Source organism: Eurosta solidaginis, chromosome 2 (genome assembly GCF_040869045.1).
Source record: "Eurosta solidaginis isolate ZX-2024a chromosome 2, ASM4086904v1, whole genome shotgun sequence".
Taxonomy (NCBI): Eukaryota; Metazoa; Arthropoda; class Insecta; order Diptera; family Tephritidae; genus Eurosta; species Eurosta solidaginis.
Window position 1 is genome coordinate 94,953,295 of NC_090320.1, and position 17,355 is coordinate 94,970,649.

The window sequence follows — 17,355 nt, forward strand, 5'->3', positions numbered from 1 at the left end:
GGATATTCTAAATCCACTTCTAATATATAGCCAATTTCCGAATCATCTGCAATTTACATTAAAGCCTTCAATATTTTCAACCCATTCAAAATTTCTAAATGGAAGATATTGTGACATAGCAAAACCATACAAATTGTTTACATCTAAATAAATGAGATAATTTGATTCTTTATTACAGTCATAATTACTCATATATTTATTATTTGCTATTGAATATTGAATATCGCATATATATAAGTCTGTTATAAGCTTAGTATATTTCATATTTTTATTTTTTTTGTTTTCTGAACAGAACAGAAAATCATTATGATAATCATGTAAACTAGATGGATATTCTAAATCCACTTCTAATATATAGCCAATTTCCGAATCATCTGCAATTTACATTAAAGCCTTCAATATTTTCAACCCATTCAAAATTTCTAAATGGAAGATATTGTGACATAGCAAAACAATACAAATTGTTTACATCTAAATAAATGAGATAATTTGATTCTTTATTACAGTCATAATTACTCATATATTTATTATTTGCTATTGAATATCGCTTACTGCACTGAACAATTCCTCCTCTAATACCCCGCTTTATAAAACTATACATATTATTATCGGTTATTAGTTCTAAATTTATTTTTGTTGTCTTCAACATGGCATCCCAAGATAAACCTGGGGTGGTATAATATTGACATGGATCTAAATTATAGATATCTTTGCATACTTTTCTAAACTTCTCGAAAATATCCCATAATAGTAAAACATCTACTTTCAAATATAAAAATATATAATCCATCAAGTTTTTGCATTTGAATATATTCCACACTTTTTGAGCATGTTCGTAATCAACTGCACTGCACGATTCATTATTTAATTTGTTAAAGAAAAATGAACGAGTAGGTAGTTCTGTTTCTTTTAAACGGGCTATCGAGTTTAGGTAATCATAAGGAAATAAACCTTTACGCTTCATTAATGTAAATTCATCATTATTTTTATAAAACTGATTTCACAATATGTAAATCTTCATCGGTTAAGTAACTTGCTAAACTTTGTAAGCTAGATGGTATAAATCTGTATGAATCCCAAAAACGAAGTTCGATAGAATCTTTTTCAGTTATATATACTCTCTTAGATATGGATATATATAACTCTTTATTTAAGGGAATATCTTTAATGTCGCCTTGTGTTGTCGAAAGCTCTCTAGCAAACAAATGACAGTCGTAGGACGAAATATTATGAAATAGTATTGGTACGAAGCGCGAAATTTGATATTCTAAATTGCATTTGTTATGAGCAGGACCTCTATATTCCCCAGTTAAATGACAATGATCTGCAACTCTGCCATCTTCATTTAAATTTTCATTACAAATATGACATTTTAAATATTCTTAATGAAATTGTTCTTGAGAGGGAGTTAAAGGTATCATCGGCATTTTTTTTACTTATAATATCATAGATTTTCAAAACATCTTCAATTAAATTTTTGAAAAAATGGCTTGTGCAATCCTCACCACTATATATTCTAAAACTTTCTAAACTGTTGTTATAAGAATATTTGATGTAGTAACTGTAAGCGTAAGGAATATGTTTTTGAACTGATTTAACTTTGATAGAATTTTGAATATCTATTGGTTCTAGAATACACTCAAAGTCTGCATAAATAACAAATGGTACACGTAATTGGTTTTTAAAATTACTAAAGTTTAATACTTTATCATTTACCGAAGGCATCTCTCTTACTATTTTATTGCTATGATCCTTGTGGTATGCTAAAGCGTCGTTTGTATGGAAGTGGATTAGACATGTGTTGCATGCGAACACTTTCGGCTTACACTTTGTTAATTGCCTACATATTAGTCTGAAATTATATAAAAATAAAAATTGTTTTAACGAATTTTGTTTGATTTAAGAGTTTTCCTTAGGGTCTTATCCCGAAATGTTCTTTATCCAAACGTAATGGAAGTTGTTCATGTCCTGTAACAACAACAAATTTATATGAAGTTCTCGTTCCTCTTTTGTAAAATAATATGGGCCCACTACAGTGTTATTATGCAGACCGAAAACGTTGACACTAATGCCAGGATTGTTCTCTTCAAATATTTTGATTTGTTTAACCTCAAATGGAAAATTTAGATTTAGGAAGTTGAATGTAATATTGTTTCGCAGTTCTATCACATCTGCTTCTATATCATCAACTTCATATGATGAACATCTATTTGTGTGACAACTTCTAGGATATAGAGCTGATATAATTGCCCACTTGAAACAGTATTCATCTGTGTTTTGAATATTTATACACGAATGTTTTTTCTGAATTGTTGGTGGTAAAGATATATATTTTGAGCCTTCAAAAGGCTCATATTTATTTATATTCGCTTCTAGATGTGATATCTCAATTAGTGACCAACCACTATCTCTTTCTTGAAATTCACTCATTTTTAATGATAAGATGCCGCACTGGTCCTCATAAAACAGATCAATATCATTTTCCATAGAAGTTGAGTCAAGTAAAACCATCTTGGTTTGATGTGATTTCAATTCCATCAAACACCCTACTTATTCTTTAATCAAAATATATTTACAAAATTTAAATTAAAATTTTACAAAGTTCTTTTTTTATTGTTGCAAAAAGGTGTTGAACAATCAAATCCTCTTTTACATTATTTTCAAATACAAATGTTTCGATTCGCTTATTGGATACTGATTTAATGCTTTTAACATTAGAAGTGAAGTCCTGTCTAGCATTTTGTTTGTGTGTATTAGTCCGTATGTGATATGACCACAATTTTTTTGCGATATAAATTGCACAAACATCACAATATATAGTTTCATCCGCGTTAGTTATATGTTGTAAACGTTTATGTGTTAACAACATTTGAATGTCATTAAACTTTTGTTTGCATACATTGCAACTCACTTCTTTCACATGATAGTTTCTAATATGTCGCCTAAAATTGCGATCATATTTAAATTATTTGTTACAATACTGGCACACAAATGAAGGCATACTATTTTTTTTATTATTTTCTTCTTTCTAGAGTTTTTATTATGTTTGGGTCCTTTTTTTACGCTTTTGTCGGCTCGCGATCTAAATCTTAATAAAAAAAATCTGTTTTTTGTTTTTCCTTCTCCGATTTTTGAAGCGCAGGCTAAAGTTCAACTGAACGGGTAGCTAGTTTTAGAATAGTTGTAAAGCTCAACTAAATGGGAAGTGATCGGGTTTCTATGTTTTATATTTACGGCAAATCTGATAACGAATTTAATTAAATGAAATACAGCACGTGGTTTTATTTACTTATATACATGTAAATATGTTTCAATGTTGTACGGTTAAGGTTTCTTATCAGCATGTTTTGAGTTTTTCTCTTGTACATACATATGTGTTACTATTTACATACAAACTTATAACCTAATAAAAAGACAAACAAAATGTTCAGCCTTCATATTTAAACAATTTTTTATAATTTGTATGCTGTCAAATGATCGTAATCAGTGTGAAAACACGTTTTATTATAATACAAAGCAAAAACCACAAAACTGTGTAATAAAGAAATCATAAGTTCAATATTAAGATGACCTTTAGTTAATTATGAAATTCTGACATGCATATATATGGGACAGCATGTACATGCAAACTTACAATCTAATAAAATGGCAAACAAAATGTTCAATCTGCCCCTGATCGGGTTTCTACGTTTTATACTTACCGAAAATCTGATAACGAATTTAATTAAATGAAATTTATTTAGTTATATACATATAAATATGTTTCAATGTTGTACGGTTAAGGTTTCTTATCAGTGTGGTTTAATAAAATTCCCATGTACAAACATATGTGTCAGTATGTACACACAAACTTACAATCTAATAAAATGCCAAACAAAATCTTCAATCTTCATATTTAAAAAATTATAATTTATGTATATGCTGTCATGTTTAAGGAGCTCAAATGGTTGTAATCAATGTGAGATCATGTTTTATTGAAAAGCAATACAAAGAAACTCAAAACTTTGCGATAAAAAAATCATAAGTTCAATATTAAGATGACCTTTAGTTAATTATGAAATTTTCACATGCATATATATGGGACAGCTTGTACACACAAACTTACAATCTAATAAAATGTCACACAGAATGTTCAATCTGCCCCTGCGGGTGTCCGACATGTCCGTTTTGCAGACGAGAAAAAAAGGGGGGCGTTACTACAAGTGCCAATCGGCTCCTTTTTGTAGACGAGAAAAAAAGGGGGTGGTACTACAAGTGCCCATCGGCTCCTTTTTGTAGGCGAGAAAAAAATTGGATTGGGGGTTGGGGTTGGGATTGGGGGGTACTACAGGTGTCCAAGTGCTACTTTTTGTAGACGAGAAAAAAGAGGAGGGTGGGGGGATTGGGGAGCAGTCGCTCGATTTCTTGCTGGATTCACAAAATTCTCTCACGTACATACATATGCGGCAGTATGTATACAAGACAAAGGCAAGCGGCTCTTTAGAAATCTATGGGACTCTTTAAAAACGCTCGGGTGAAGTCTAGGACTCATTAGAAAACTCCTACCTCTACTCTCCCTTTCGGTTACTATTTTTATATCTTTTCGTTTATCAACATTTTCTATAGACTGCATTGTTTAAAAGCTTGAAAAAATTTTGTTCAATGAATTTTTAGCTAATGTTCGATGGTAGTTATTCAAATCAATATATTTTTTCAACCAATCTGATTGAAACAATTTTAGAATGTTATGTATTTTAACTAAAACTTATCCATGTCTTATACATTGTTTAATAGTTCTATAGTATATTATATATTTTTCTTTTTTGGATAAGTCTGTTATAAGCTTAGTATATTTCATATTTTTATTTTTTTTGTTTTCTGAACAGAACGGAAAATCATTATGATAATCATGTAAACTAGATGGATATTCTAAATCCACTTCTAATATATAGCCAATTTCCGAATCATCTGCAATTTACATTAAAGCCTTCAATATTTTCAACCCATTCAAAATTTCTAAATGGAAGATATTGTGACATAGCAAAACCATACAAATTGTTTACATCTAAATAAATGAGATAATTTGACTGCACTGAACAATTCCTCCTCTAATACCCGCTTTATAAAACTATACATATTATTATCGGTTATTAGTTCTAAATTTATTTTTGTTGTCTTCAACATGGCATCCCAGGATAAACCTGGGGTGGTATAATATTGATATGGATCTAAATTATAGATATCTTTGCATACTTTTCTAAACTTTTCGAAAATATCACATAATAGTAAAACATCTACTTTCAAATATAACAATATATAATCCATCAAGTTTTTGCATTTGAATATATTCCACACTTTTTGAGCATGTTCGTAATCAACTGCACTGCACGATTCATTATTTAATTTGTTAAAGAAAAATGAACGAGTAGGTAGTTCTGTTTCTTTTAAACGGGCTATCGAGTTTAGGTAATCATAAGGAAATACACCTTTACGCTTCATTAATGTAAATTCATCATTATTTTTATAAAACAGATTTCACAATATGTAAATCTTCATCGGTTAAGTAACTTGCTAAACTTTGTAAGCTAGATGGTATAAATCTGTATGAATCCCAAAAACGAAGTTCGATAGAATCTTTTTCAGTTATATATACTGTCTTAGATATGGATATATATAACTCTTTATTTAAGGGAATAACTTTAATGTCGCCTTGTGTTGTCGAAATTTCTCTAGCAAACAAATGACAGTCGTAGGACGAAAGATTATGAAATAATATTGGTACGAAGCGCGAAATTTGATATTCTAAATTGCATTTGTTATGAGCAGGACCTCTATATTCCCCAGTTAAATGACAATGATCTGCAACTCTGCCATCTTCATTAAAATTTTCATTACAAATATGACATTTTGAATATTCTTAATGAAATTTTTCATAGATTTTCAAAACATCTTCAATTAAATTTTTGAAAAAATGGCTTGTGCAATCCTCACCACTATATATTTTAAAACTTTCTAAACTGTTGTTATAAGAATATTTGATGTAGTAACTGTAAGCGTAAGGAATATGTTTTTGAACTGATTTAACTTTGCTAGAATTTTGAATATCTATTGGTTCTAGAATACACTCAAAGTCTGCATAAATAACAAATGGCACATGTAATTGGTTTTTAAAATTACTAAAGTTTAATACTTTATCATTTTCCGAAGGAATCTCTCTTACTATTTTATTGCAATGATCCTTGTGGTATGCTAAAGCGTCGTTTGTATGGAAGTGGATTAGACATGTGTTGCATGCGAACACTTTCGGTTTACACTTTGTTAATTGCCTACATATTAGTCTGAAATTATATAAAAATAAAAATTGTTTTAACGAATTTTGTTTGATTTAAGAGTTTTCCTTAGTGTCTTATTCCGAAATTTCTTTATCCAAACGTAATGGAAGTTGTTCATGTCCTGTAACAACAACAAATTTATATGAAGTTCTCGTTCCTCTTTTGTAAAATAATATGGGCCCACTACAGTGTTATTATGCAGACCGAAAACGTTGACACCAATGCCAGGATTTTTCTCTTCAAATATTTTAATTTTTTTAACCTCAACTGGAAAATTTTGATTTTGGAAGTTGATTGTAATATTGTTTCGCAGTTTTATCACATCTGCTTCTATATCATCAACTTCATATGATTAACATCTATTTGTGTGACAACTTCTAGGATATAGAGCTGATATAATTGCCCACTTGAAACAGTATTCATCTGTGTTTTGAATATTTATACACGAATTTTTTTTCTGAATTGCTGGTGGTAACGATATATATTTTGAGCCTTTAAAAGGCTCATATTTATTTATATTCGCTTCTAGATGTGATATCTCAATTAGTGACCAACCACTGACTCTTTCTTGAAATTCACTGATTTTTGAAGATAAAATGCCGCACTGGTCCTCATAAAACCGATCAATATCATTTTCCGTAGAAGTTGCGTCAAGTAAAACCATCTTGGTTTGATGTGATTTCAATTCCATCAAACACTCTACTTATTCTTTAATCAAAATATATTTACAAAACAGCTCGCAATTAAACTTAATGTTTTGATAATGAGTTAGCTTTTCTCTTAAAAGTTTACAAAGTTCTTTTTTTATTGTTGCAAAAAAGTGTTGAGCAATCAAATCCTCTTTTACATTATTTTCAAATACAAATGTTTTGATTCGCTTATTGAATACTGATTTAATGCTTTTAACATTAGAAGTGAAGTCCTGTCTAGCATTTTGTATGTGTGTATTAGTCCGTATGTGATATGACCACACTTTTTTGCGATATAAATTGAACAAACATCACAATATATAGTTTCATCCGCGTTACTTATATGTTGTAAACGTTTATGTGTTAACAACATTTGAATGTCATTAAACTTTTGTTCGCATACATTGCAACTCACTTCTTTCACATGATAGTTTCTAATATGTCGCCTTAAATTGCGATCATATTTAAATCCTTTGTTACAATACTCGCGCACAAATGAAGGCATACCATTTTTTTATTATTTTCTTCTTTCTAGAGTTTTTATTATGTTTGGGTCCTTTTTTGATGCTTTTGTCGGCACGCGATCTAAATCTTAATAAAAAATCTGTTTTTTGTTTTTCCTTCTCCGATTTTTGAAGTGCAGGTTAAAGTTCAACTGAACGGGTTGCTGGTTTTTAGAATAGTTGTAAAGCTCAACTAAATGGGAAGTGATCGAGTTTCTATGTTTTATAATTACGGAAAATCTGATAACGAAGTTAATTAAATGAAATACAGCATGTGGTTTTACTTACTTATATACATATAAATATGTTTCAATGTTGTACGGTTAAGGTTTCTTATCAGTGTGGTTTAATAAAATTCCCATGTACAAACATATGTGTCAGTATGTACACACAAACCTACAATCTAATAAAATGCCAAACAAAATGTTCAATCTTCATATTTAAAAAAATTATAATTTATGTATATGCTGTCATGTTTAAGGAGCTCAAGTGGTTGTAATCAATGTCAGATCATGTTTTATTGAAAAAACAAAACAAAGAAACTCAAAACTTTGTGATAAAGAAACCATAAGTTCAATATGAAGATGACCTTTAGTTAATTATGAAATTTTCACATGCATATATATGGGACAGCATGTACACACAAACTTACAATCTAATAAAATGTCAAACAAAAAGTTCAATCTGCCCCTGCGGTTGTCCGACAGCTCCGTTTTGCAGACGAGAAAAAAGGGGGCGGTACTACAAGTGCCAATCGGCTCCTTTTTGTAGACGAGAAAAAAAGGGGGCGGTACTACAAGTGCCCATCGGATCCTTTTTGTAGACGAGAAAAAAAGGGGATTGGGGGTTGGGGTTGGGATTGGGCGGTACTACAGGTGTCCAACTGCTACTTTTTGTAGACGAGATAAAAGAGGGGGGTGGGGGGATTGGGGAGCAGTCGTCCGATTTCTTGCTGGATTCACAAAATTCTCTCATGTACATACATATGCGTCAGTATGTATACAAGACAAAGGCAAGCGGCTCTTTAGAAATCTATGGGACTCTTTAAAAACGCTCGGTGAAGTCTAGGACTCATTAGAAGTATGAGGGGACATTTAAAAACTTGCGGCCCTTTAAAAATGTAGGGCACCCTTTTAAAATCTGAGCTCGATCCTCTCCTGAACGGCTAAGCTCTGCTAAATGCAAGAAGCTCTAAGCTTTTTCTTATAGATCGGCCAGAACACAAACAAAAAGCTCTGCTTTTTCTTAAAGATCAACCAGAACACACACCATACAAATGAAAAAGCTCTAAGCTTAAGAACGTGTGCGCCTAAATGTAGGCAACGAAATTGTCGAATGATCTTGAGAGGTGGTAAAAATTTCAGGTCAAGATAAATATAGAACTGGGCTCACTCCTTCGGTCAGACACACCCCAGAATGTACCGTAAATATTGAACTGATGTCATTCCAAGGCCAGACTGGTGACAGACTGGCCAAAAGTATGAGTTTTTAGGGTGAGACATGCTCCCAGTTTTCCATACGAAATGTGGTCCAGAAGCCTCATAAACTTACTAATGCTGATGAAACGCATGAAGAGCATATTGGACGAATACTGGGACGTGTTGGTCCATCAATGTTACTGACTTCGGTTAGTGAAAGCTGTTGTTTCTTTCTTGGTGGACTCTCCGATATGCCGGCTGTAAAAGCGCTTGCTTTATATGCTGGCATGGCTTTACTTTTTGATTTTATACTAGAAATTACCTGTTTTATTAGTCTTTTGACATTGGACACTAAACGTCAAGCTGAAAATCGTTTAGACATTTTCTGTTTCATACGCGGCAAAAAAAGTGATATCTTACCTAATACCGAGGGTTTCCTATACAAATTCTTCAAGAGTGTTTATGTACCGTTTAATACAAAAAACTATGCGCGTTATTGTTATGATTACCTTTTTCGGTTGGGTATGCAGCAGAATTACTGTTACTGTTGAAATTGGTTTGGAGCAGGCATTGTCAATGGCCCAAGATAGTTTTGTATTGCATTATTTTCAAGCTTTAAATAAATACTTAAGTATTGGGCCGCCCATGTATTTCGTTTTAAAATCCATTTTGGATTTCTCCAAAACATTCCATCAAAGAGGGCAGTGCGCTGCCACAACGTCCGAGAAAAAAAAAAAACAAATCTTGTTTGTTCGGGCAAATTTTGCAATGATGATAGTATGTTGATACAAATTTACCACTATCTAACTCACTAGCCTTTGAGTAATCCACGCTTTGGGCTTGGTGACTGTGCGGGTTGCTGATGGTGGCAGGATAACTTTCCGACAGTTACTGCGTGATGATGCGCACTAGGATGGAGACTTCAAACTCGAGGGTGCTGTGCCCAAATAAATAAAAATCCTATTTCAAGACGATTATCCTTTCCTTTTTCCCAATGTGAGGGACTCACCAACACATATACTGTAAAATAAGTTACCTGGTACCGTGGGTGACCGCTTATATATAAGAGGGTTTTCTTGGATTATGTTCTGGTTTATTCTTTATTCCCCGAGGGGTGACTTTCAACAATCCGGTTGAATACAATAATGGAATTATACGATATGATATACAAGTACATATGTATGCACGATTATCGCAATGTTTATGTAGCAATATTGACGCGAGATAGTGACACGGTTATAACAATACTGGATACTGTATGTAAACTGGATGATTCTCGCACAATTTTGTTCAGAAAAGGCAAAGGATGATGGTTTTCGGGAAAAAAGCTGGTGATTCGCAAAAATGAAAAATTAGCAATGACCAGTGCCATTTGAGATTGGCACGTCAACGCAATCAACCTCAAATTCACCGCATCAAATTCATCATCATCATCATAATTTTTCTTTTTGCAAATCACCAGCTTTTTTCCCGTAAACCATCATCCTTTGCCTTTTCTGAACAAAATTGTGTTGGCGTAAACACGCCAAGCATATCTACGTATAAAATAAATGCAATATGTCGCGTAAACAAAGACCTACACATAATTTTCGACACTATACAGCCCCGCGCTTAAACCTACGCCTTTCCGGCTTGGTCGATCATGGGAACCTCTCGCCTTCTCTTAATCTCGTCCAGTTTACATCTACGGGGCAAGTTTCTAGGGATGCGCCCTTTCTAGCTAGTTCATCTGCTTTTTCGTTCCCATCTATTCCCATATGCCCTAGGACCCAATATAGATGTATGCTTCTCCCTGTCCCGGTTCTCTCCAGAGACTGCTTATTCTCTAACACGCATTTAGATGCTGTGCTATGCGAGTTATTGCCTTAATTGCTGCTTGACTGTCAATATAAAAGTTAACGCGGTTGCAGCTTAAGCTATTCTCCTCCAGTGTTTCAACTGCTTTGGTTACGCCTAATATTTCCGCTTGGAAAACAATAATCTGGCAGCCTGTAGGGTCTGTTTATTTCCGGATCACATCAGCACAGTATACCGCAGACCCTACTCCTTCCACTACTTTGGAACCATCTGTGTACACATGTATCGCATCGTCCGCCATTTGAGCACCCTTGCGCCAACCATCCATCTCTATTGTGGCCTTAATATCTCCCTCGAAGCGCAGATAGGGAATCTGTTCGTCTTGTGATTGATGACATTATACTACTATGGCCGTATGGTCGGCGGTCAAGCTGCCCCGAAGCACCGTTGCAGTTGTTAACACTATGTTCTTTGCTACCAGGTCTATAGGTGGATTGTGCAGAATGGCATAGATTGCAGCCATCGGGGTTGTTTTCAGGGCTCCTATAATGCTAAGCATTTATAGTCTGCATACTCCCTCCAATTTTTTGAGATGGATTGTTTTTTGTGTGGCTTTCCATCGAACAAGAACTCCATAGTATAGAATAGGATTTACAAGCCCTGTAAAAACCCAATGAGAAAGGGAGGGCCACAAGCCTCACGTACACCCCAGCATTCTTTTACATGCATAAAGTGCCGTTGGGGTCTTCTTCACCCTCTCCTCCACGTTGAGCTTCCATGACAAAAATTATAAAGAATATATTGATAGTTTTGGAAATTTACAGCTACCGATTGAACTGGTTAATTATCTGAAGCCACCAGTACATTACAATTATGAGCGGAAATAAAAATACAACACAGTAATATGTGGTCAATTATGTTTAAAATTTTTATTTAATAAAAATAAATCATATAAAATATAAATTTTGTTTTTTTAATGTATTACAGTAAAGTACTATTAAATATAATAATTCAAATATTGTTATTTTGTATTAAATTCAAATAATGGTGAATTAAATTTATCACCAGGTTTAATCAGTTCTATATAAAATGTGTTCTTATTTATTGTTTCATTAGTTGAATCTTCTAAGGAGTTGTAGGAGTCCGGAAGAAAAAGAACATTATCATCCAGTTCTATCATTACCTTCTCCCCAAACTTTGTCATCACTTTTATAGCTTTTAATATTTTAAATTTTTTATTAATTGGTACATCAATCGCCTTCAATATTGGTTTTTGAAATTTTTACTTTGAAATTGATTTTAAATCCTTAAGAGATTGATTCATAATATGGAATATGTTTACAATAAGCAGCGGTGTAGAGAAGTAACGATGTATAAGTATTACAGTTTATTACTGTTTATTAGGCGTGTTTCTGATTTAACACGGTTGAAAATCCTTATAAAATGATTATCCGTGAAATATAGATGAGTGCTGGGCTGCTTTAAACAATTTACTACATATTTTTACCGAAAAGATGTCCAATTTATATACCATGAGACAAGTAGCCCTTATCTTTCTAAATGTATATATATATATATTGAAGTACTTGCTGCTTTATTAACTTTCAATCACACAATAATCGCTGTTCGTTGCCTGTGAGTACGATTAACCTGTCGCCATCACATACATGCTCTCTCAATTACATTTTATAGCAGTCATGCTGCCAGACTTATACGTTTGCGTATGTGCTTATTATCTATATATTAATACGCTAACAAAATTTCCATACAATCAATTGACAGGCTGTTTCGCATACTTAGCATATGTAAAATCATATAAAAGTTATATGAATCGATTCGTATTGATCAGCCGCAGTGCATAGGCCAATTTTTGTTAACAAATATTACTCTATTTGTTTATAATTAATAGAAAAAGTTTTTTGTAAATTCGAAAATCTGTGCAACTATCGAAATTCCCATCTGTAGGACGCATTATGTTCACAAACCCCCCTGAGTAAATAGCCCCAATTTCCAATTGTTGCGTGGCTCAAATGTTTCATCTCTACATATGTCTATATTTGTACACGCCAAACGGTTAGAGAACTACTGCTTCGCTCATTTTCTGTTGAAATAAAATATTGTTTCCCATTGTTTCCAATTACCTACATATATTGGTTTGTACCAAAATCCTTAAAATATTGTTCTAAAATAATTATTAGCGCACAAAAAAACTTTAAAGAGAAGTAATAACTTAACCGGCCTATTTTTTTGGACAAATTTTACTTACACGTAAAAGCATAGGTCTTTATTTAACAGATTCTTTGTTTTTCATTTTAGGTGCTTTAAAAAAATTAAATCAGAAATAATGAGTCAACTTTTGTTCAAACTCACCAAATTTATTTATTTATAACAATTAAATGCAAATTTGACCCAAATGTTTTTTGTATTTCCAGATTTTATGCTCATTTTAGATATAGCACGTCTTATAGTGAACAAAAAATAAATAAATTTGCCACAAAGATATTACATTAAAATTTGTCTTTTATGCCAATTTATTTTGATATTTCTTATTTTATTTTATTATATTATCTTTTATTTCAACTTAGTTTATTATTATTTAAATGCAACTTGATTGAATCGGAAAATTTCACGTTGTATATTAAACGAAAAAAAACGACCCAAAAACGTTTTCGATTTTAGGTCGAAATATTGCATATATTACCCACTATCTATATATTACTGTAAAGAAAGTGAAACAACACCTTTTAGTCGTTTAAGTTTTTTGTTTTTATTTTAACAAGACAAATGTTTCAACACTCGCGTGGTGTCTTCTTCAGTTGCTAGTTTTCAAAAATAAAAACAAAAAACTTAAACGACTAAAAGGTGTTGTTTCACTTTCTTTACAGTGTCGAAAGTCGTTTAGCACTCAAAAATAATTTAATTTAATTGAATTAAATAATTAATCTATATATTAATACGCTAACAAAATTTCCATACAATCAACAATTGACAGGCTGTTTCGCATACTTAGCATACGTAAAATCATGTAAAAGTTATATGAATCGATTCGTATTTATCAGCCGCAGTGCATAGGCCTATCTTTGTTACCAAATATTACTCTGTTTGTTCATAATTAATAGAAAAATTTGTTGTAAATTCGAAAATCTGTGCAACTATCGAAATTGCCATCTGTAGGACGCATTATGTTCACAAACTTCCCTGAGTACATAGCTCCAAATTCTTAATTGTTCCTTTGCTCAAATGTTTCATCTCTACGTATGTATATATTTGTACACGCCAAACGGTGAGAGAACTACTGCTTCGCTCATTTTCTGTTGAAATAAAATATTGTTTCCCATTGTTTCCAATTACCTATATTGGTTTGTACCAAAATCTTTAAAAAATTGTTCTAAAATTATTGTTGGCGTACAAAAAAACTTTAAAGAGAAGTAATAACTTAACCGGCCTATTTTTTTGGACAAATTTTACTTACACGTAAAAGCATAGGTCTTTATTTAACAGATTCTTTGTTTTTCATTTAAGGTGCTTTAAAAAAACATAAATCAGAAATAATGAGTCAACTTCTGTTCAAACTCACTAAATTTATTTATTTATAACAATTAATTGCAAATTTGACCCAAATGTTTTTTGAATTTCCAGATTTTATGCTCATTTTAGATATAGCACGTCTTATAGTGAACAAAAAATAAATAAATTTGCTACAAAGATATTGCATTAAAATTTGTATATTGTCTTTTATGCTAATTTATTTTGATATTTCTTATTTTATTTTATTATATTATTTTTTATCACGTTGTATATTAAATTTGCTACAAAGATATTACATTAAAATTTGTATATTGTCTTTTATGCTAATTTATTTTGATATTTCTTATTTTATTTTATTATATTATCTTTTATTTCAACTTAGTTTATTATTATTTAGATGCAACTTGATTGAATCGGAAAATTTTACGTTGTATATTAAACGAAAAAGAACGACCCAAAAACGTTTTCGATTTTAGGTCGAAATATTGCATAGGCAGTATATTACCCACTATCTATATATTAATACGCTAACAAAATTTCCATACAATCAATTGACAGGCTGTTTTGCATACTTAGCATACGTAAAATCATATAAAAGTTATATGAATCGATTCGTATTGATCAGCCGCAGTGCATAGGCCTATTTTTGTTAACAAATATTACTCTATTTGTTTATAATTAATAGAAAAAGTTTTTTGTAAATTCGAAAATCTGTGCAACTATCGAAATTGCAATCTGCAGGACGCATTATGTTCACAAACCCCCCTGAGTAAATAGCTCCAAATTCTCAATTGTTGCGTGGCTCAAATGTTTCATCTCTACATATGTATTTATTTGTACACGCCAAACGGTGAGAGAACTACTGCTTCGCTCATTTTCTGTTGAAATAAAATATTGTTTCCAATTACCTATATTGCTTTGTACCAAAATCCTTAAAAAATTGTTCTAAAATAATTGTTAGCGCACAAAAAACTTTATAGAGAAATAATAACTTAACCGGCCTATTTTTTTGGACAAATTTTACTTACACGTAAAAGCATAGGTCTTTATTTAACAGATTCTTTGTTTTTCATTTTTGGTGCTTTAAATAAATTAAATCAGAAATAATGAGTCAACTTTTGTTCAAACTCACTAAATTTATTTATTTATAACAATTAATTGCAAATTTGACCCAAATGTTTTTTGCATTTCCAGATTTTATGCTCAATTTAGATATAGCACGCCTTATAGTGAACAAAAAATAAATAAATTTGCTACAAAGATATTACATTAAAATTTGTATATTGTCTCTTATGCTAATTTATTTTGATATTTCTTATTTTATTTTATTATATTATCTTTTATTTCAACTTAGTTTATTATTATTTAAATGCAACTTGATTGAATCGGAAAATTTCACGTTGTATATTAAACGAAAAAAAAACGACCCAAAAACGTTTTCGATTTTAGGTCGAAATATTACATAGGCAGTATAATACCCACTATCTATATATTAATACGCTAACAAAATTTCCATACAATCAATTGACAGGCTGTTTCGCATACTTAGCATACGTAAAATCATATAAAAGTTATATGAATCGATTCGTATTGATCAGCCGCAGTGCATAGGCCTATTTTGTTAACAAATATTACTCTATTTGTTTAAAATTAATAGAAAAAGTTTTTTGTAAATTCGAAAATCTGTGCAACTATCGAAATTGCCATCTGTAGGACGCATTATGTTCACAAACTCCCCTGAGTAAATAGCTCCAAATTCTCAATTGTTGCGTGGCTCAAATGTTTCATCTCTATATATGTATATATTTGTACACGCCAAACGGTGAGAGAATTACTGCTTCGCTCATTTTCTGTTGAAATAAAATATTGTTTCCCATTGTTTCCAATTACCTATATTGGTTTGTAAAACGACCTAAAAACGTTTTCGATTTTAGGTCGAAATATTGCATAGGCAGTATATTACCTACTATCTATATATTAATACGCTAACAAAATTTCCAAACAATCAATTGACAGGCTGTTTCGCATACTTAGCATACGTAAAATCATATAAAAGTTATATGAATCAATTCGTATTGATCAGCCGCAGTGCATAGGCCTATTTTTGTTAACAAATAATACTCTATTTGTTTATAATTAATAGAAACATTTTTTTGTAAATTCGAAAATCTGTGCAACTATCGAAATCGCCATCTGTAGGATGCATTATGTTCACAAACCCCCCTGAGTAAATAGCTCCAGATTCTCAACTGTTGCGTGGCTCAAATGTTTCATCTCTACATATGTATATATTTGTACATGCCAAACGGTGAGAGAATTACTGCTTCGCTCATTTTCTGTTGAAATAAAATATTGTTTCCCATTGTTTCCAATTACCTATATTGGTTTGTACCAAAATCCTTAAAAAATTGTTCTAAAATAATTGTTAGCGCACAAAAAACTTTAAAGCGAAGTAATAACTTAACCGGCCTATTTTTTTGGACAAATTTTACTTACACGTAAAAGCATAGGTCTTTATATAACAGATTATTTGTTTTTCATTTTAGGTGCTTTAAAAAAAATTTAATCAGAAATAATGAGTCAACTTTTGTTCAAACTCAATAAATCTATTTATTTATAACAATTAATTGCAACTATCGAAGTTGCCATCTGTAGGACGCATTATGTTCACAAACTCCCCTGAGTACATAGCTCCAAATTCTCAATTGTTCCGTTGCTCAAATGTTTCATTTCTACGTATGTATATATTTGTACACGCCAAACGGTGAGAGAACTACTGCTTCGCTCATTTTCTGTTGAAATAAAATATTGTTTCCCATTGTTTCCAATTACCTATATTGGTTTTTACCAAAATCCTTAATAAATTGTTCTAAAATAATTGTTAGCACACAAAAAAACTTTAAAAAGAAGTAATAACTTAACCGGCCTATTTTTTGGACAAATTTTACTTACACGTAAAAGCATAGGTCTTTATTTAACATATTCTTTGTTTTTCATTTTAGGTGCTTTAAAAAAATTAAATCAGAAATAATGACTCAACTTTTGTTCAAACTCACTAAATTTATTTATTTATAACAATTAATTGCAAATTTGACCCAAATGTTTTTTG

The 17,355-nt window shown here is 31.5% G+C and overlaps 1 protein-coding gene across 1 annotated transcript in view; it reads right to left on the minus strand.

Moving 5' to 3' along the window:
• Nucleotides 1–1,805: 1,805 nt before the first annotated feature.
• Nucleotides 1,806–17,355, minus strand: part of TM9SF4 (transmembrane 9 superfamily protein member 4) — an 884,035-nt gene continuing 868,485 nt past the window's right edge. The window contains exon 11 of the mRNA XM_067766009.1: nucleotides 1,806–1,852. Within this exon, the coding sequence (XP_067622110.1) occupies nucleotides 1,841–1,852 (12 nt within the window). The 3' untranslated portion in view covers nucleotides 1,806–1,840. The remainder of the gene's footprint in view (nucleotides 1,853–17,355) is intronic.